Raw genomic sequence first — 22,334 nt, 5'->3', positions numbered from 1 at the left:
TCCGTCTGGAGGAGCTACTTCCTGCTTACCTCGACCAATCGCTGCGACTCAGACTTTTCTGGCTCCGCCTCCTTTCTTCAGAGGAAATTGATTTACAGAGGTTGGATGCTTTTTTCAAAAGTATGATCTTAGGTTTGTCTTCCTTCTGGTATGGGTTTCCTCTTTTGCCACCAAGTATGCTCCTCATCCTTGAACTGTAGAAATAAGGTAGGAAACGATCAGGATGCATCCATTTAAATGGATTCTACTGGGAAAAATAGAATTTATTAAAACAAGACAAAAACATTTCCTTTTCTATGGGACTGATTAAAAAGAAGGACCTTTTAGAGATTTGTGTTGCTTTACCTAGTTTAGATTTAGATAAAATATGAACAAATATCAGTTCAAAAGGCTGACTAATGTCAGGACTGCATGATCCTGCTGCAAATGTTTTTGGATTGAAGTCAAATCTAAACAATGCAATAAACATTTTTTTTTCTAAACATCTTTGACGCTTCTCTATTATCTGTGCTTTACGTGGCAAATTATCTGTGGGTTACGTGGCAAATATGAAACCTGGAGACTGATAATACTGCATTCATTTCCCCCACAGAGACGGGGAAATGAGGATATAAATGAACTGTATTTTAAAGGATGTGTAGACTCTCATTGCAGTAGTTTTTTTTGTGTGAGAGTGAGTCCAATTACCGTACACTTACTCAGAGGTAAGGCTCAAACAGCATGCACCATTGTCTTCGGAGTCTTTTATCTCTACATAATGAAGGAGGACTCTTGGGACCTTCCAAAGCGAAGAGTGCTGAGCACTGCCTAAACATATACTGATTAATTTCATATTCCCATCGAGGTTACCGCTTCATTCGGCGTTCTTCCTGTGACCTTGACAACGGCTGACGTTTAGCTTCAGCGCAGGCGGGAGCCTTAATCATCAGAGTGCAGATGCAGCGAGGGCTTTGAATCATTCTTAAAGTTTTCCATTGTGTTTCCAGACAGGACATGCCTTTCAATGAGTCAAAGAGATAAACCGTTATAAGGACGAGGCCGTTTTAAACTAAGTAAGCTTTATTACCGCAGCAACATTGCAATTACTGAGCAAGCCTAGTGAGTTTAAAACGTCTCACTTGTTTGGTCATTTGTAAATATCATCATTGGAAAATCATTGTTAACATGTTTTCAATTTCTTTTTTGCGTATACAATTTCTATCAGCAACAAATGCGTGGTTATTAGAGAGCAGTCATCTCCTTCATAGGCCACATATTGAATGGTCGAGAACGCATTTACTGCTGCCAAAAAGTTCAAGTCCTGCCTTTGTTCCCTTTCCATTTTTAAAGAGAGAAATTATGGATAATCACAGCAACATGTTACTGAACATTTACAACCTGGATCCGACAGCAAGGCGAATAACCTCCAATTTATTCATGACAGTCCTGCATGAATTGTTGTCTGGCATTGATTTGTGTCATTTTTCATCTTTAGGCATACCTATAGCAGCAGCGACGAGCACCCACCTGCACCGCTGCACCGCCCCATATGTTCTTTTTGCATGTCTTGATCTGCAGTCAGGCATTAATCCAACATGAAGGCACACGAACACACACACCTCCCACGACCTGGAGATAGACGCATGTGCCTTCACTCTTTTGTTTTCTGTATTCAAGCCTTTTTACCTCTGACAATGGAATAAACAGAAGCATCAATTCGGTGTTTTCCTGCCGTCTCCCCACCTTCTGCTCCCAGATTATCATACAGGACTTAATTTTCACAATAAAACCCTCTCATCCTTTGCCTCCACAGCTTTCCTCCTCACTCATTTTCATTTTTCATCCCTCTGATGTTCCTCCTTAATTTATCTTCCCACTAAGGCGATATTTAGTTTCACAGCGTAGTTTCTTTTCTGGTCACATTCTTGATTGTTTTGTCGCTGTAGGATTTACAGTGGAGGCATCCTTCAGTGTGTTGAAAGACTACCATGAATACAAATAGGGATTATTTCAATAATATATCAGTTCCCGAATAAGGGGTGCATATTGTCGAAATACTTATTCATTAAATGAAAACAATTAAATTTTATATCTATATTATCATTCATAATCTGCTAATTTGACCTCATATATAAAAACATTTTTTAATCTATAGGCGGCAACAGAAAAATCCAATTTAATCTGTAAATGCTTTATGTTTTATGAAGAAGAAGAACAAAAACTGAACTAATGCATCTCCATTGCTTTGCCCCCAATTAATCAAACTCATCCATGCAGGTTTATAACCGTTACTTTATGTTTTGTGTGAAGAGTTCCATTTTAGTTACTGACCTACTCATCCCTACCACCCAAACCTCCCCCCCACAGACACCATCCTGATGGCTGTTGAGCCATTTGCAAAACATCCATATTTCACGTGCACATCACAGAGGTCACGCTTTGACTACACCTCCTCTGCTGCACACTACAGCCTAACAGCCACCTCTTCAATTTCCCCACCCACTTTCTTTTCCCATAGTCCTCCGGTGCAAGGTGGGCGATCCGCTCAACGTGAGCAGCTCCCGACTGAGGCGTGACGCATCCTCGTGCTGCTCCCAGTGCAGTAATATCGCCTATTCCGCTCATGACACAAGCAGATAGATTATGCATGCTATGTAATAAGTGTTGCAAAGCAGCAGCTTATAGCGGTGAGACATTAACTAATCAGTGTTTAGGGTGTATATTTCGATGCCACTTTCCCACTAAGTACAAAAGCAAACGCGAGGGTGGAGAGGATGGGATAAATTTAGCTGCACGGAATGGTGTTATGAACATTTTAGGAAAGGTGCAAACGAGAAAGAGCGGCTTGTGTTGAGGATTATCATGCAGGATATTAAGCTTGCTTTTCCCCCTATAAAAATGATATTGAATGAATGTCTCTCTCTTCAGCATGCATTTCTTGCTGTAACGTGCAGCTGTCAGCTTGGTAAATGTTTCTCAGTTCCTGCTCTGCAAACTTCTGATTGTTTGTTCGTTCTTGAATGGTGAGCTCGCTTCGGCTGCAAGTTTCTTTTTTTCAAAACCAACAAATCTGAGTGTCTTTGAGAGCAAAGCTCTTGAGTTCCTTCTTGTCAGCAGAGTAAAGAACATGCAAAGTGCTCTACCTGGGGTCATGTGTCTCTGACACGCTTCTTCTGCTTCTTCCTTGAACAAATCAGTGTAGCGACAAGATGACTATTCACTGTTAGCTTCCTCAATTCCTCACTTTCTGAAGTCAAGTGGTGGGTCAAAAGGGATAAAGCTGTTTCCCTTCTTTTCCCTGATGCGAGCTAATATGCAGTCTGTCAGTACTGAGGTGGCAAGGCCCTCAGGGAGGGTTTGCACTGAGCTGCTTCTTGTCTGTAGAAGGATCAGGGAGGGTAATCTCTGTCTCTGCTATCCAGGCCTGCTCTGCTATGTAATTCAGCCTCTATCTTACATCCAGAGAGAGAGAAAGACAGCAGAGGGGAAAAGAAAGGAGCATTGATCTGAAGACAGCTAATGTACAAAACTGGGGGGTGGGGTATAGAAGTACATTTGCATAATCAATGTGATTATAAAGGGATTAGGATATTGACGATGGGAGACCTTTTCTGCGGTAGTAGAAGGAAATATCGTTCCAACAATACTGAACAAATTAAACTGATGTTTTTATAATTTGGGTAAAAAATAAATAAACTGTGAAGTTGAAAAGGAGTTGAATGCTGACATTTATTCCTCCAATTTTTTAAAAAAACCTCAAAAATAATCCCATGTCCACAAATTCATAAACCCTGTTTAAATTTTTACCGCAACGCAATACAATGTTTGATTATAAACAAGTATCCTAATTTCGTGTACACCAGACAAAAGTCATAAATCCATGTAAGCCTCGCTATATTTTTTTTATACATCTATACATAAATATAAAATATCTAAATTCCACTGCAGTCAAATAATGAAACATAAATTGCACATATGAGACATGGTACAAACTCAAACGTTTTAACAATGAAACTTTTCCGTTAAATAATTTCTTGCTTTGTACATAATTGTGCATTTTTTAAATTCCATAAACTTGATGAACTTCAAGGCGTGTAACTTTGAAAGGCACGTGTTAATGTATTTGTGCTATTATTTTTGTAGCATGCATAAAGTCTGCAGGGTGCTTTTGTAGGCGTTACCCCATACTGCCACACAATAGCTCAGATATGCTAATATAAAAGTGAACAATACCGAGCATCCAATGATTTATAGGCTGGAATATTTCTACGGTAGTTGTTTCTTTTTTCCCCAGCACTGCAGCAGTCTTTGCAGCTTCATTTGAATGACTCTTATGGGATTTTCCAGCAGTTTCTGAGGTTTAAAATTGATGCATTACGCATTCTTCCGTTATTGACAATGTCTGGCTTCACCCGTACTTGTGAATTAATGTTACAGCGTCCACATGTACTCAGATTTATTGACTTTAATTCTGATTTAATTATTTCTGTTCCTTTAGTATTGCTTCTTTCCCAATTCAATCCGACATCTCTCCCGGTGTTGTGGTGTCATGGATTTATGAACACACCCACTGCAATAATTATACGAGCGTCAAAGATGCTGATGCTCTTTGCTGTTGAACCAAGTCAAAATCATTCCGAGCAGTAAACATTGTGGTACATTTACATTTGGTGTCTTCTTCTTTGTAAGCTATTTTCCAGGTTCCTCTCTGTAATGAATCTTTTCATGTAGTCACGGGTTCCTCTGTTCACACCTATTTAGGTTGATGTTATATTTATTGTACTAGATTTTTCAAATGTTTTTCCACTGTGTTTTTAAATAGAATTATATGGATTCTTATTGTGATACATCCCATCATATTCTCTACAGCCGCCGTCACGTTTTCTGCCGCCTTACAGCTTACATTTTGGTCCACATATATCGCTTATGCTAAGACCATGGCCATTCAATTAAACTGCATCTATTGATTATAATGTTTAAATGGCTATTTGCCACATCCCATGCTTTATGTTCTGTGTAAAAGGGCAGCACAATGGTGCAGTGGGTAGTGCTGTTGCCTCACAGTAAGAAGGCCACAGATTCAGATCCAGCTTGGGTCCTTTCTATGAGGAGTTAATTGTAAATGAGAATTAGTACTCAGTTAACTTCCCTACTAAAATAAACACAGCTATGCAATTACCCCCCCCAACCCTGTTGTACTTGGTTTTAATAATTCTACTACAAAACGGTACTTCTTAGTACGGTTGCTTTCATTATTCATGTTCTCTTATTATCCCAAATTACAGGCATCAAATTAAGCCTAAAAATAATAATAACCGCTGCCACCCAACGTCATAGCAACATCACAAAAATCACCTGAGATTGTGTTGGTGTGCTGAAGCGGCGTGATTGGTTCTGAAGTGAAGCATAAACACAGATAAAAAGAGAAGCTATTCCTACTAACCGGTTTTGGAAAAAAACCTTTTTCATTTTCTTTTATTAAAAGAACATTTTAATGAAACTCATTTGAGAGAAACGAGATGGTTGAGATCTGCTTTGAAAACTTATTTATGTCTTATTATACGATTCTGGGTTAAATCCATTTAATTGCTCAAATCTTGAGGGAGTGAAAATTGAAAACCAAGGTTTAATTTCATAGGTCTCTATTTTCAAGGGGGTTTTCGCTTGTCTCCAAAGCCCCCGCACTATTACTTGTCATGTAGAAAGCAATTACAATCAGTGCTTGGATGAAATGTGTCATCAGAGAACCCATTAACAATGTCCTCAGACCCTCGTATTTACAATCACCAGCCTAGTTTAAGGGGCGATGCGGAGTTTTATGAGTTTTGAAGGACAATTAAAAGACGTGGGTCTCTGTGTTATCTATCTGCTTTGTGGAGCAGTTCTATTTGGAGCTGTTATGATTCCACAGTGGTATTTATTGCTGCGTTAGTGCAGTACATTAAATGATACAAGTGTTCCTATTGTTTCCAGTCCTAGTTGGCCATCTGACAAAAGGGCTTATTACGGTTATTCAATTAGTGGCACTGCTGTAATTGTGTGGGTGTCGTATAAAGAGATTTTCCCAATAAGTGAAGGGAAAACAACATTAAATTCTATCTGACAGCTTTTGCTCTTTAAATAGATTACAACCAATACAAATGAAAGCAGGCCGATGCACATGCTAATGTAGCAGGAGAGTTCTTTTAGGCTACACCACATGTACCAGATTATTCAAAGCTACAGCGGAGCACAATTCCATCTCTTCGGTGTTTCAGGGCTTGTGCCTTAAGCGATCTAACGCTATCAAGCCGACCCCACAAAACAGTTCGGCTGTGACTTTGAAATCCCTGAACTTAATTTTAAATTTGTCTGGAGTTTGGCCCGTTCACATGGCTTTTCTATAATTGAAGAACATAAATAATTGTGCAGGCAGGGAGAGAGATTTTAATGAATAATTCTGGTTCAGCTGTGAAGCCGATTCATCTTGTCCCCCTTGCTGTCGTCATGTGAAAATGAATAAATGGATGTTTGGGGTCGCAACTAAGATGTATTGCACGTGGCAGGGCACAATATCTATTTTATTTCAGCCTAAAGATGGCAACATTCAGATGAATTGATCACTCCAAATTGTCCATATGTGTGAGTGGTTGTCTGCGTATGTATGGCCCCGCAATGCGCTGGCGACATATCCAAGGTGTACCCTGCCTCTCAGGGGAACTGACAAGAATTTAAAGAAACAACTGATTATAATTCTTACAATTACATAGAAAGAATTCCAAGATTAACTTCAACTCCTAATCAAATAGCCAAACTTCGCATCTGATTTGTCTTCCTATCATCCAAGACCAAACTTTATTACCTCCGCCAAGGAGGTTCTGTTTTTGCCGCTGTTTATCTGTCTGTCTGTCTGTTAGTAGGTTTACGGAAAACTGCTGGATGGATCTCGCTGAAAAGAAATCTGACGATGGGTCTGGGTCTCACTTAGATCCCATTACATTTTACAAATCAACTCTGATCCACTTTTACTTTTCATGATTTGCGTAAAAAGATACCAAGAACAGTTTAGAACCTTTTGAGAATGATCAAAATGAATGAATCACCATGTGGATCCAGGATTTTTAAATAGATGACCGGGCTATTTATTTATTGTACTTGGTAGAGGTTTGCGCTCTTCAATCACTTCTCGAGTTGTTTTTTTTGTGCTTAATGAGAAACCTTTGACAAGAAATCATTGATGAACAGAGACACGCGAGAGAAAACTGCAGCCAACAAAATCATTTTGTAATAAAACGTTTATTCTTACATTTCATATTATTCTCTGTATACAAGAATGTGTAACAAAAGCCAAATAAGCAATCGCTTTTAGTCTTTTAAAAATGGTAAGGCATGTCTGCTTAAATAACCATCGACTTCAGTTCCCCCAAACACTTCGAACAGCGTGCACCGACAGCTCCCAAAATCTGAATGTGCTCCTCAGTTATCTGATTTTAGCAAATCACAAAGAGTTCCATACCTACAGCATATGTATCAGCAAACGTGGCGAGAATGATTCACATCGAAATGGACAAGACCTTTGCATAACACATTGTTGTTCTAAGCATTCTGATAAAAACAACCTAAATTTGACGACTTTACTCTTTCAGGTTTTTTACAATACCAGAGAGACAAAAAAAAGAATAAAATAAAAATATGGCTCAAAGAGAAATAGAGTTATACACTGAAGCATCTCTGAGGGCGATGCTGAATGTCTGAGCAGCAAAACGCTTGTCAGGAGAGAGTGGACGATCTGCAAGGTGGAGTGGAAAAGTAGCCGAACGCTCCTCTTGGTCTAACCTTCTTGGAAAATTGAAATCCACTTCTGAAAATGTCTTCATCTTTTTTCCTAACTTCTCAACATCGCTCAAGCAAAACTGTTGTTGCTGCAATCACAGATCTTTTTAGTGCACTGAACCGTTTTTTACTGCTTTTAAAACGAACTCGCTCATCCCTGCAGTTAAACAATACCAGCATCTAAAGCCACATGGGTAACTGCCTGTCTTATTATCGGACGCACAATGCCCCAATTATGCTGCCTCAATTCCATCCCTGACTCTGAAATATCTGTCCCCAAAGTGTTCTTTAATACTTGGAAACCAAATTAGCATATCTGATGACATTTAAGTCCCTAATTTGCACTTCGACTCCTTAGTCCTTCCTGTTGTCTATCAACATAACGTACCAATTATAGATTCACCAAAGCCCAACTCAGTCTACTGTTCGGGAATAAAATGACACGTCAAGAATAAAACTGCACACAAAACATCTATTTCTTTTTGATTTAAAAGTTGGAACATTCTGTATTGAGAAATGTAAACGGCTGAGGCTAAAATCGAAATGCCCCGTCCTCTTTGCTATCCGGATTTATTTTGCTGGGTAGGGGGGAATCGTCCCAGATCACATCAGTTCTGACAGCTTGTTACTTTAACAGCATTTCATTCAATATTCAGCACATTATAAACAGTTATTGCTCGACATCCATCCTGCTAAACTCCCCTCCCATCTGTCAGACTCGCTCGCTCAGACACCAGCAGTTGGTGCTTTTGCTAATGACGCGAGTTCAGATCAGATCCATTTTTTTTCACCTCTGCTGAACAACAGTCGGGCGGTGGGCTCATGTGAAGGTATTAGGAGGACACCCAATAAAGAATATCAAAGGAAAACGTTTGGAAGTGTGACACATTTAACTGCCACGTAAACACTTTTAGAATTTGGAAGTGGAGTCGACTCAGGTTCCATCTCGACAGGCTCCTTGGCAAGCAAGATCTGAGTGGTCTTTTCCATCCAGCCACAATGGATACACAGGCTACCATCTATAAAAATCATTGCGTCTTTCTAATTAAGGATCTGCCTTCCTGAAACGACTAAAAGAGCACCCAATGTACTAAAGACGACCTTCGTGGCTCAGCGACGTGTGAATGGATCCCACGCTGGACGGCCTGCAAAGCTCCACCACACTTTTTTTTTTTTTTATATCTCTTTCCATCCCTCAATTTATGACATAAACCCGGGGGAAGAAAGCAACGCTGCTGCCAGCTTTTCAGGGCAGTGCATGTTTTATATGCTCTCTTCTAGTTTCTAAGATTTTCTTGGTTTCCTTGCCGCCGTCCGATGTGCCTGCTGTTCAAGTGATTTCTTTACTTCGCTGCTGCTGAGCTCCTCTTCCCCTGCGATGCACCAGAATTTATTGCACCATAAACAAGGGTAATTATATTTCAAAAAATGATGGTTCTTGAGTTATCTTTCTATCTGCGGTCTGCCCAAGTAAATATTTTGTTAAAAGAGTGCATGTTTTGCTAGGATTTCTAGGAAATAATTTACACGCACTAAGAAATAATAGCAATAATTTTGTTAATTGTTTGAAGTATCCTATTGAGGCACATTACACAGATCCAAGTGTCGGCATTGAAACAGGACACGGGAATGAACCCTAAAAGGTATTTTTCCACGATATTTGAATCTTTCTTATACATTTACAGTGTTCTATGTGCAAACTTAAAATGCCCGTAGAACAGGTGATGGAAACAGACTTTGTCCCTCCATCGTTTCTGAACATCATGCTGGACGACACTGAACAGCTTGATATTTGGAGGACCTTATGCTGACGAGTTAGTTGTTTTCTCTCAGGCTTTGTTTGGATGGAAGCCTACTTTGCTCCACAATTACAGTCTACGCTTCGGTGATTTAATTGTGTCATGCTTGTTTTGGTGGGAGGCCTGCTGTCCAGTCACCTTCTCCAAAAATGAGACGATGGAGGTCAAATGATTTGCCATCTGTTGGAGCTACCTGCAGGGTTTCTCCTGCTCGTCATAGGAGACTGCGGCGGAGGCATTTCTGCCTGGCAAAGTGGCTGTCAGACTTCTCTGGCTGTTTGTTTGAAGAGCAGTGCTTCACCTCTTATTTGTGCCCAACAACAACAACAGCAAATATTTGTTCACGCCTTCAAGGGTTCAGCTTGATGCTGTTTTTCGCTCTTACCTCATCCTGAAGATGAGGAGACTCTCATGTCCCATGCCTTCTACAGCTACGTTCACTGAGATGCTCAGATGAGCTGCAATTTTGTTAAATCAAAAGAGAAAAATCAATCAGACGACCCCCTGTTGAGATACGCGATTGCGTATTATGAGCTGCGTGAAAGCATATGTGAAAGCACACCCAGGAACCAGAGAGGCTATACTTCAACCGTAATATTTCTGCAGCACTTCAAGGACCTGCATTTCTGTGGTCGTCGCAGGTCGAGGCCATCAGGTTGCCGCTTTCAATTGTTCGCTATACGGTCTTGCTACCCGATCATGTTTTAAGTCGAAGCCTGCAAGAGATGGAATTAATATCACAAACATGGGCCCCTAGTTACAAGAGTAGATTCAGGGCGCTCCATCCTTGGCACCTTGCTTCTTTTTGAGCAGCTGGCATTATTTCGGAAAACAGAACTTGTAGTCTGCTGGAATGGTGAACACATGAGGAGGAGGTAAACCTGCAGAGGCTGTCTGAGGGCCAGGGGGAGTTATATAGCCTTATCTCATATAAACAATAACAAACATAAATATAAATCATAAATATTAAAGCAAGCTAGACAAGATAATAACATGAATCTAATATAAAAATGGCAGCCAGGTAAAAGATGTTAGTAGGTAATTCTTAAAAGAAAAAGTGGTCAAATTGTTCCATAAAATAGACATGAATGAAACGGGTGTGATTAAATTGCAGTACCTCCAAGTGGAATGTATACTGTAGAAGTTTATGAGTACAATACAATCAGTTAAGTGATCGGAAAATATAGATCTTTCTCTATGGGGTGGATGTTTGCTGTAGCTTTATAAACTTCTGAAGCAAAAATAATCTGTGCAAAGTCACTGTCTCAGTGCATCACATGAGCACTTTCTTAGAGACAATTAAATGTGCAACTATAAAATGGCACCAAGAACTGCTTTTGTCTTGAAGCCACACTGACATGACCAATCAGGTAGCGGCGGTGTGAACTGCTAAGAATGTAGAGCCCAAACAATCCAAACCTAAAAATAAATGGACTAAAAAAAAGAAAGAAAGAAAAATCTAAAAGCTTTTGTCAGGCAACATCATTTCCATGCATGCACACAACACGACTTTCTGTGTTTTTGTTGGGGGGCAGGGGCAAGACTAATGAGATAAAAATGTTTTTTTCCTTCACCCCCCCCACATCTTCTACAAATATGAAAGAAAAATAGATTCCTCTTTTTCTCTGAAAATCAGATCTAACAGTTTCTAATAGAGAAGCACATTCTTAAAAACCCACTTTAGAATAATGATAAAACACCAAATTTTATTTGTGTGTGTGTGTGTGGGTGTGTCAGAGATGTGAAAGCTGGTTCAGCGATGGCACCGGGCATTCTTTGGGGGACGAGCAGGATGCGGCTCTGCACTCACTTCCGGTCCAACTCTACCAACACAGTAAGCCATTCTCCCTTCCAGGATGTTCGACAGGTCCAGTGAGGGAACAGCAGTAGAACTTGCCTTTGACTATACTGTCTGTAACAGCATAAAAGTCAGCGATCTAACCGAGTATTATCTCCGATGAGTCTGCGTTGCCCAGAGTGGGACTGTGACGGCAGCCATCACCAGCAGGGCAGAGGGTCCGCAGGAAAGCGACTTTCCGGCGGCGGCCGCTGCTGCGCGTTCATCGCTTCTGTCGGCTCCAATCACAGGCGCCTCTGTTCCAGCAAAAACCGCCTCCGTCGTGCAGCCGTCAGCGCAGCCGCTGCCGCTGCCAGACGTGCTGCCCTCGTCACCTGCAGCGACAAAGTGAAGTCAAGTAGCGATTAGGTTGGTCTTCGTGGCAGAGAACAAGTCAGCGAACAAGACTGGTCTAAATGAGACGGGCTTAAAAGGAGAGCTTCACAATTCAAACATATGATAACACGAGACAATGATATAAGACAGTAAGATACTGTAACACAGGCCCACGGCATGTAAAAGATAAAAATACTGCAATACAAATCAATCTTATTTAATGAAAACAACAGAAAAGGAGTAATGTTAGGACTAGATCACTTTTGTCCCTTCGAAACTACAAACCAGAACTACATGAATTTCTAAATAACTTGTTACAACCTTGGTTAAACTTCACATCAAAACAGTATTTAAAGAAGAAAGGGCTGAAGCACTGCAAGAATGCAGACTAGCAGCCTTTGTTAAATCTTAATTACTGATACCTGAATGCCTGTGTGACAAAGGATTTATTAAGAAGAGAGCCTGAGGGCCAAAGTCCAGTTTCCTTTTTCAACCCGTTAGTGTAAAATATCAGCATGTGAAAACGTTTCCTTGAGCTCTTTGTTTGCATTGAACAAAGATGAGAAATGGAATAAAAGCTACAGCTTTTCCAGAGAAGCTTCACTTTTGTCAGCTCGATGTTTGTTTTGCAGCAGCTTTGGAGATGTACGTCTTACTCTGCACCGGCTCGGCTGTCGGTTCTATTTTCTGAGTGTATCTATCCTGCTAATAGCATCCTGTCGCTGCAGTGAACGCCTCACACAGCCCATGGAGATACGGGATAAATTGCCACATGAGTAACATGATCTTATTTCCCCGTTAGCCGCTATATGTTTGCGTGCTTTATATCAGAACCAACATACAGTGGCATAGATCAGTACTGAACGCTTTCTTTCTGCATTTTACTTTCAACAAGTACCGTCTTTCTGGCTCCACCCACACTTCAAAAACTTTGGAGACACTTACTGGAGTCCTGGAAATAGATGTCATTTCCATTATAAGCGTTCCTCAGCTTGTTGGTCATGACGCGCAGAGCCATGATCTGCTGTCGTATTAGCGTGTCGGGCCTGGTGATGTCCACATCCACCTCTGGGTTGTTCAACTGGTTGGTCAGACCTTCTTTCACCACTTCAGGGAAATACCTGCATACAGTGGCAGACCCACGACTTTAATCGATCGCTAATAGTGATGCAATCAAGATGCATCTGTGACTAAAAGAGAAGTCGCTGGTTGTGTAGCGGCTGTGCTGCATATTACTCTGACAGTACACACCTCACATAAACAACACGAAGCTGATCAAACACGTTTTATTAGGCTGCATATCTCCGGCAGAGCTGCTTGTTACTTTATTTCCTCCACAGCGTCAGAGTGAAAGTGTTTTCTCCATTTTGCGTTCTTTGAACACTGAGTTCTTTCTGCGAAATGCCTTTTTGCCAGTGTGGTTGCGGCGTCAATCTCTTGTGCATCTTAACCTGACTGAAGTGTCGGTTGACACTTCATGGAGCCCATCCCATAAACCCCGCAAAGAAAAGTGAAGATTTATGTCCGTCATCAATCAGTGCTGGAGCTGTTCCGTAAAGGAAACAGGACGTCAGAACTATGGATGAGCAGGACGCCGACATCCACGCTGTTTCCACAGAGCTGGAGAAAATATAGAGGCCAAACTAAAGTTTTTGACATGACTACAACGGGAACCCAAGGAAATGTCCCTCAAAAAGGAACACGGCTCTATTTATTATCTCCACGACGACTAGGATGCAACACGCAGAAGAATGTTGGATGCCATATCAAGAAACCCTGGTGGGGAGTTAGTCAGCATGTTATAATGAGAGACAGACCCTTAACAGAAGGGAACTACAAACACAATATCAAAAAAATGATGTCAGGCTCTCGAGCTAGTCAACGACTCATAGCTCTGATTAAAAATAAGCGAGAAGAGAAGCCAGAAAAGCAGAGGCCAAGAGATGGCCTGTATTCCAAACACAGAGCCAAGGTGAACTCCCAGCTGCAAGGGAAGAGCCGCCCCGCCCTGCCCCGAGGTGGGACTGAGGAATTCTACAAGCATGATGTGAGATAGAAGCTTCCCACTGAACCAATCAACATTACAAAAGAAAGACATCTACGTGATCCGCTCGGACAAGCAGTGCCCCGTAATTATCTGGCAGTGAAAATGACTGAGATGCTCACAGAGACCAACAGATCAGGTAGACCAACCCGCGCTCTGACATAATTGCCTCCCAGTTGGTTCCCCACACATAAGAGGGCCTAAAACAATATTAATAATGTGATTATTACTGATATTTTACCATCTATGGAAAATCCATTTTTCTCGCGGATTTAAAGCCATGTTTAAAACTGCAACTGGAACCAACAAGTCTGTCTTTAATTACACCATCTGGTGAATTTGTTACTTGGCAAGGGCCAAATTGATCGGGTGATACATTTTCTCTGCTAGCGTGTCTGTTCATTGTCTGAGAAAACCGCTCCCCGTCCAATCTACTGGGTGGTTCTGCAGAATTTCATGAACTGCAGTGGAGATGAGACGTTGGAAACGCCAGTCTCCTGGGAAGCACAGCCACGGGTGCTTAGTTTTAAATAGAAGAATTTACCACTATGCATATAAAAAGCCTGTTAATCTGGGAATATAGCTGGGTTAGTTCAATCCCCAGCAGGAAACATGTGATCGCCATAGAATGGAGGGACTCTGTCATGGTTATAAAGCGTAGCAGCGGTCCTCACCTGCCCTTAGTATGACTGTTCCAGCACTGGTCTTCATCCAACTCTGTGAGATTGCTCTTCAAACAGATGTCATCTGGCAGTTTGGACCAGAACCTCTTGGACTCCTTCAACTTCCCTTTGATGTCCATCACCTGAAAGAAAAACAAAAAAAAGAGGAAAGAATCCAAGATGGTGTTGGTTATTACGAGAAACTCTGCATTCATTTCGGCACTTTCAGTTCGAAACACAAAATAAAAACAAGCTAAAAAACATTTTCAAAGAGACAAACAGTAAAAACTGACTGTAGCAGGCTCTAACCGTCTCAGAGTATGACTCACTGTGGTTTTAAAGCTTCACGTCACAGCAGAAGTTTGTCGTTGCACAATCCCTTCTGTTCATTTATCCCATATGGAGAGAAGTACTGGAGTTCTGCTCCACTTCTATCCATATTGGGTTCGCCTCTGATTCATACGAGACATACTTGGTGTTTTGACTTTTATATTTGGCAAGAGTGGACACCCCCCGACTGATTCCATCTGGACCCAGCAATAAGTTGGAGTTAGTGATGAGCAAACAGACAAAAATGAGGAATCATCGCGTACAGAAACTAAGCAGTCATGAAACCAACATACACAGGTTTCGTGAATCTACACTGGGGTAAATATGCACCATATGTAAAAATGTTGGATAGGTACCGGTTCGCTTTTGATAAAATAAATCTTATAAACTCAACGTAAAACATGGTAACATGGGGAAACGGCTCGTCTCCATTGAAACAAAAACTAAATCCCCTGAAAATAATATTGAAAGCTTTTTCTGAGATGATATATTTGTTTAATCCCAACGCCAGGTTTCTGTTTCAGACAGGGACTGACAACAACAAAAAGGGGCCAATAATACTCAACTGTAGTAAAAAATGTGTATGACATAAATAAAAACATCAAATTCATCTTGATTTGTAATTTAGTGCTGCTGAATCATCTTAGATGTTCAGACATTATGCAAGTCTGGCCATATCTTCCTAATTACCAAGTCAAAATGCATTACCGTAATTCCCGGTGTACAAGCCGCTACTTTTTTCCAATATTTTGAACCTTGCGGTTTATGCAACGACGCGGCAAATTTACGTATATTTTCCCACTTTCGTTACGAGCCGTGTTTCGTTAAAGCCTATTTATTTTCGTTACAAAATTAACGCCCGCCCGCCCGGAGGGAAAGCCCCGCTTGCGCGTAGCTGGGGAGATCCGCGAGAAGCGCCCGGCGCTCGTCCAGAGTCGCCGCCGCCGGACCGCCGTACCCGGTCCCCGCCGCCTGTCCGCCATCCGCTACGCGGCGTCGGACGCGCCGCGTAGCGGGGAAGGAACCCACCCCCTCGACCTCCCGGGCGTCCCCACCCCTGCCGCACCACGCTCCCGCGGACGGAGGATGAGGGGGACGGGGGCAAGGGGGACGGGGACACCCCGCCAGGCGGGCGCGCGCACCGCGCAGCCTCCGACGGGCGGAGAGGGGAGGGCGACGGGGCGACTGCTCCCCCAGCCGCGGCTCGAGCCCAGCCCCGCTTCGCACCCCAGCCCGACCGACCCAGCCCCTAGAGCCAATCCTTATCCCGAAGTTACGGATCTGATTGCACTTGTGGCTTACGAATATGTGCGGCTTATTTTAGTACAAAATATATATTTTTTTTAATTCAGTGGGTGCGGCTTTTTCACAGGTGCGCATAATAGTTCAGCAATTACGGTACTCTCATTACTTACCAATAACTGCACAATAACCTTAATTTAAATATTTTAATAATAAAAATAGTATTCTCATTTTGCATGAGAAAATTCGTCCTGCTTGGGACCAGTGTGCTTTTGCTTCTTCTAAGGTTGTCAAAGCGTGGAAGGTCAGGTACACAAAATAAAAACCCTGAATGAGATCTGCCTAAAGGAAGTTATTACTTCCTGTAGTCGTCAGAAAATATACCGGTACACACTTTTTTTTTGACTCGGGATAACATTGTTGGAGGGTCACAACCTTCTCTCTGAAATTCTATTTCTTTCAACAGTGTTGCAATTTTTTTCTTTAAATTGTTTTGGGCTTGAAGCAATTTCAGCCGCCGAATTCTTCCAGGGTCTGAAAAGTCGACCGCGACGTTTCTGTCGCAGACAATTCATCATCCCAGAAACAACTTCTGATGTCATACACAGCACAGCGCCTCTTTTTTTATAGTTGGATTACAGCTGCCAAAGTAAACAACTTGATGGATGTATTTTAGTATTCATTTGCGACTCAATTCTACACATAAATACATTTTATATGTAAATGTTGGTCGGTAAAATGTACATACTTTGGCTTTTTAAAATGAAGATGAACTCAAAAACCATTCGTTGCCCTTTTCTGGGTCTTTCCTCTTCTTGATTAGTAAATAATGATGACATTATGGACTTATGGACCTAAAATTGGGATTCGTTTAACTAGCGCTTACAATTTATTTAGGAAGGTCAAGAATGAGCTTTGATTTTATAATACCAAAACAGTGTGTGTGTGTGAGAGAATCCAATTACTTGTATTATTATTTTATTGTGTAAAAACTCACATTAATTACAAAACCAGTCTATAAAGGCAAACTAAAAAGCGGATTGAACAGTGACATTTTGGACCACATTTGCCTTTCAACTAAGGAAGCAAATAAGGATCATATTTTGTGAGTGTAAAATTATGTTTGCAAATAATTGTATGGCCTAAATTGAGTTCAAGACTGTAATTAAATCTTGCAGCTGTTGAAACATCCTGCGCAGCGAAGGTGTGATTACAATTTGTCCATACGGGACATTTAAGACTCAGCTACAATTTATAACGTGAACTCTGACCTGGCCACTGAGCACACTCATCTGTCAATGAGAAGTGAAAGTGATGTCCCCTTTTCCATCGATTCTATAGTTGTAGAACGGTTTTGTCAATATTAATATTTGTCCTCCAGTCCGAGTCTCAAGCTGATGACTGTGGGGAATTTGCTAGCATCAGTTTAGTTTTAGTAGTACTAGTTTATACAAACACACACTGTTTCAATATTACTGTGCCCTCCAAACACTCTGCAATTATTATTTACCTCACTACAGGGTAGTAATTAAACTCCCACACACTACCTAGAACCTGTGACAAAATGATTCATCTTTCCGTAACCACTTCTTACATTTATTTTTATTGAAATTCTCATGCTGGATTTGCCATTTTTGTATTGGATTAGTTAGAATTGTTTTATAGCTTTCATCACTGTACTTATACTGAAATGTGCAAACTGTCTGACAAGGAAGAGGAAGTAAAGATCTTTACATTTCTCCACCAGCTTTCATCTCAAGATGTGAATCCCCTCGATATATATATCTTTATACTCTGAGCCAAAGTCCAATGTGGCCTTGGAGCACCATGAAAAGATAAATCTTTGATGGGGTGGACTCTCCAGCGGAGCATGCCAATAGTTTTAACCTGTGCTTTCATGAGTCAGATCAACCTGCTTAATTTTCACAGTCATGAAATTGGCTCTAAAGCGAGTGGGAATTTAACCTCACCAAACAGATAAGGTTTAAATAAAGTTAAATACATTTAAATGAATTCAAAAGAATTATTTGCTTATCTCTTCAGTCAAGCTTTTCATTAGGATTCTTTTTCAAAATATATAAATTTCTATAAATTCACTTATCATTTGCAGGAGCTAAAGCCTATCCACATTGGAGAGAGACTGAGCATACCCTCGACTGTAAGCTCATCACAGAGAGGCAGATAATCAATTCATGCTTTTTGTGATACCTGCCGGCAGTTCAGACACCAATTCACCGATATTGAATTTTTGCATTACTTAATTTTTACAGACAACACAATTCTGCAATCTGTTGCACCAGATGGAAAGAATGATCCGAGTGTGGATACTTGAATAACAGAGAGGGCTTTGCAAGATGATCTCAAGGTGTGCTCTGGTTAATGATAATAGAAGAGACCAGCAGGAGGCTTAAATGCTTTCAAAAAATAAATACAGACAAAGACAAGTATCAGAGCATGAAAATGGAGAGGGTGCATTCCCTCAATGTAGTCCAAGGTAAAACTGGCAAAAGCTTCTTCAACTTGGAGAATGGAAGCCGCTCCAGCTGCTGATGGAGAGATCTGTTTCCTTGGTGACAGTGGTGGCCGTCGGTTCAGACTCTTGGGAGATTGCTGGTTCTTCTACTTGGGGAGCGACGTCTCCACTCTCACTATATAGCCGGTTGGATAGACCGTACCTTCCCACGGAGAACAGCGGTTACAACCTGGTTATCCAACCAACCCATCCAAGGTCAGTCCATAATGTCACTGAATTATTCCTTTGTTTCTATCCCTGGTTATTACTGTTATGGTGATTAAGCAGTGTCAGTCCAGAAAGTCTGCATTTTCAAATGTTATTGAAATTCTGACATTATTTTCTACTAATCAAAACTAGAAAACTTTTAGCTTTAAAAAGTAAAGTTGCTTTTGCTCAACATCTTCCAGCGAAGCATCTGTTTATAAAGCCCCCCCCCCCCCCCCCCCAAACGACACGCTTACCCTTGGGATGGAAAACAAAACCAGCTGTGTATGAAGCTTCCATCTGTGCTTACATTAGTCAGGTCATGGTTTGTTTAGCATGAATGTGCTGCTCTAGTCATGCAACTCGTAGCCTCATAAATTGAGCGTACACTGATTTTTCTTCAGGTATAGAGATGCCTCATACATTTATAGCAGCCTGGTTAGCATAGGCTTTAAAACTTCACAGTCTGTGGAGCCCCTGGAATCATATCCATGCATTTAATTAATAACCCCACGCTGAATCTAAATACTTAGGTCGACAGTTCGATCAGTTATGCAATCTATAATGCCCTCTAATGGTATTAGAATACAGTCTAATGATAGAAATCATGCATCCTTAAAAGAACTAAATAAGACCCCCATCCATACTAACACCTTGCATTGACACTGTTTATGTCTACGTGGGAAAAAAATGGCTGTTTTTTATTACTGAACTCTCTCGGTACGGCCTCTCCCCCCTTTTTCCACCTCTGGAAATACAAAACATGTTTTATATTTTGGCCGGAGAGTTGCAGGCCCCTTAGATCGTTGTCCCTGCATCCCACCCTGGCCCACGCTGCGTGGCATAAGTTATGTAGAACACTCCGCTTCTAAGCATCTGTCTACATCAACTCTGATTGTCCGCTATAAACATCAAATCGAGGCAGAAGAACTTTAGGTCACGCCATTATCACTACTCTATCCAACGTAATAGATCATGGTGCAGTGTGGGAGAAAAAAACGACTGTATGGACCAATCTGAGACCCAAAATGGATATATTGCCATTTCACTACAAGTCCACTGGTTTCTAGGTCACACGAAGAAGAAAGAATGCAGTACCGAGGATAGAACCAGTCTCCATATTGGGGCGGATTTAACTTAAATAAAGCGTAGCAAAGATGTATTTAAAAAAAGGGGGGGGAAATCTCAGAAGGGGGTGACACAAAAAATGCCCAGTCCCTTGTTCTGCTCAATTGGGTGCGCTTACCTCAGACACCATGACCATGCATTTTGTGATTCAGTGTTCTGAATAAGGCACTAAAGAGGATTACTTTGGCTGAACTGCGGCGTATTCGAGCTTGCCTGCCTACCCCCGCAGATGAGCTTAGCTCGCAAGTCTGTGGCGCGCTGCTGAGGCAAAGTAAAAGCCTTCCACCTTCAGGCAGGGGTGCAAACAACATGCCGTAGGAAACAGTGGTGGGCTAATCGGCCTGGTAATGGCGAGCACTGAGGCGAGAGCTGAGGCAGATTCCAGTGCACGCTGTGGATTTCCCGCAGCGTCCAGGCTGCTCGGAGGGTTGAGCAGTCCCAATAAACGGACCTCTTTAAGCTTCAGATTTAGCTCGAGATAGGAAGTTACTCTCATTTGCATTGCAGCTGAAGATAAGAACATTTGCACTGACTGGGATATGACAGTCTAATGATTGGATAATTTATCAGAACATTTCCAGGCCGCTGAACTCAAAATGCAATACGACTGCTGCTCCGCAGGCTCTTCACTGCAGTGTGACGCATCCTGGTCACGCTGGTGGGATTAACATGCTGCAGGAAACTATTTGACCATTTCCCTTGTTTTCCATATGTTAATATGGGATACACGGGAATAATGTGTGGGGTGATTTCATATTTTGTTGTTCACAATACTCTGGTGGTCCAAAAGCATAATCTATAAAGGGATGTCTCCACAGTCGGCAGGTTTATTTTTCATCATGAAATTTATGCAGACACAAAATCAATGTTAGTTTAACCTTAAAGTATTTCACACCTGGTAATAATCAACAAAGTGAATAATGTCTTGTGTGTCAAAAAACCCAAACATGTAATAAGCATTACGGTATGGTCACAAAGGAAAGAAAGCATCGTTGACGCTCAAGTGGGTCAGAGTGGACTGAGCCAGACGTTGGTGCAGTTGATGCTGTCTGTAAAAAGCAGTCTAATATGATTTGTAAGGAAGAGTTTCTAGAAGAATGATCCGCAAAGAAACTCCGAGAGAGGAACCGCCGTACAACAAAACATGACCGGCGTTCTAGTGTCGCTCCCTGAATGCACCGTACGGTGTGCAGCTTATGAACACGTCTACCACAATCATCTTTTGAGGGGCACGCTGACCCAGCTGTGCAAGGTCTGTTCCTCCCCACTTATATCATTGCTCAATTGTGATGTTTTTTGTCAATAAGCACATCCATAAAAACGAATAATGCATCACGAGCAATGCATCGGTCAACTTAAAACAGCACGAAAGCACGTCAAGAACACAATGTAGCGTGAAGCGTAGAGGCGCGTAAAACACGTCCCTCCACGTAAACCATGACGAAGTAGAACAAATTGGAGAGATTTAAATGTCATGATGCAATGCAATGACACTGCATTCAAGCATGATGACCTCACTGACATGCTGCGTCTGTCCACGGTCATGTGACTAGTCCCGTGTCAACAGCACTCTGGTTGCCATATACAGCAAATATTAAGAATCGGGACGAAAAATAGACATTCTATTCCAGCAACAGAAGAATGCAAAGGGCCCTCGACATGGTGAGGAAATTCAGGTGCCGTCTAAATGTAGAATGAAAGACTGCACAACTTATTGTGCCATTGGCTTTTTTTAAGGGATTACATTTGTATTATTCCATAGATTGATATTATTATTATTATTCCATATCATGTGGCACAGCTAACAGTTCAGAAACGCTCAGGACTCTGCTTCAGCATCAGCTCAGCATGCCCAGGAGACTGAATTAACATTCTGCTGTGACTATCTGCCGTTAACACACCCTTCCTCTGTGTCTGCTGATTTACACAGAAATTGAGGCACCTAAAATAAATAAATAAGTGAAGGCCAGATCTGCAGTTCATGCCAGGATTTTATTGGAGCTGTCGCAAGTTCCATTTCATGGCATGACCCATGCATTGCAAGTATTTGGCCATATCGCCGCTGGCCACGGTTGGCAGCTGTGAATTGGGTGTGCTGATTTCCCAGTGACTCATTACTTTTGTGTAGGAAAGGTGATTACTGGTACTACTGCTACTCAGAAATTAAAGGATACATTCTCTGTTACTCCAAAATCTCTATAAAACACTTTAGTCATCTAATCCATCAAATCCACATTAAAGTAGAGCTATGTGGCGGCAACCAACACCCGATTAATGCGTTTGATCGAGGATATGAAATACTCCCCCCCCCGCGCCCCCAATTGCAGAGAAAAACCAAACCATCATTGCCAAATCATTTCCTGGCTCTGGCTTTCTGCTAAAATACTAAATGGAGCGTGGAAAAGGCCCGGCCATCGCTCATCCAACTGCATCTGACTTAAAAACA

The 22,334-nt window shown here is 41.6% G+C and overlaps 1 protein-coding gene across 1 annotated transcript in view; it reads right to left on the bottom strand.

Moving 5' to 3' along the window:
- Nucleotides 1–10,736: 10,736 nt before the first annotated feature.
- gpc6a (glypican 6a) overlaps nucleotides 10,737–22,334 on the bottom strand; it is an 87,461-nt gene continuing 75,863 nt past the window's right edge. Inside the window, exons 8-11 of the mRNA XM_068756195.1 lie at nucleotides 14,482–14,612; nucleotides 12,709–12,884; nucleotides 11,593–11,762; nucleotides 10,737–11,502 (exon numbers count right to left, since the gene is read on the bottom strand). Of these exons, the coding sequence (XP_068612296.1) occupies nucleotides 11,494–11,502; nucleotides 11,593–11,762; nucleotides 12,709–12,884; nucleotides 14,482–14,612 (486 nt within the window). The 3' untranslated portion in view covers nucleotides 10,737–11,493. The remainder of the gene's footprint in view (nucleotides 11,503–11,592; nucleotides 11,763–12,708; nucleotides 12,885–14,481; nucleotides 14,613–22,334) is intronic.

The sequence above is a fragment of the Brachionichthys hirsutus genome, chromosome 1 (assembly GCF_040956055.1).
Source record: "Brachionichthys hirsutus isolate HB-005 chromosome 1, CSIRO-AGI_Bhir_v1, whole genome shotgun sequence".
NCBI lineage: Eukaryota > Metazoa > Chordata > Actinopteri > Lophiiformes > Brachionichthyidae > Brachionichthys > Brachionichthys hirsutus.
Note: the sequence above shows the minus strand (reverse complement) of the source record. Positions and strands in the feature narration are given on the sequence as shown.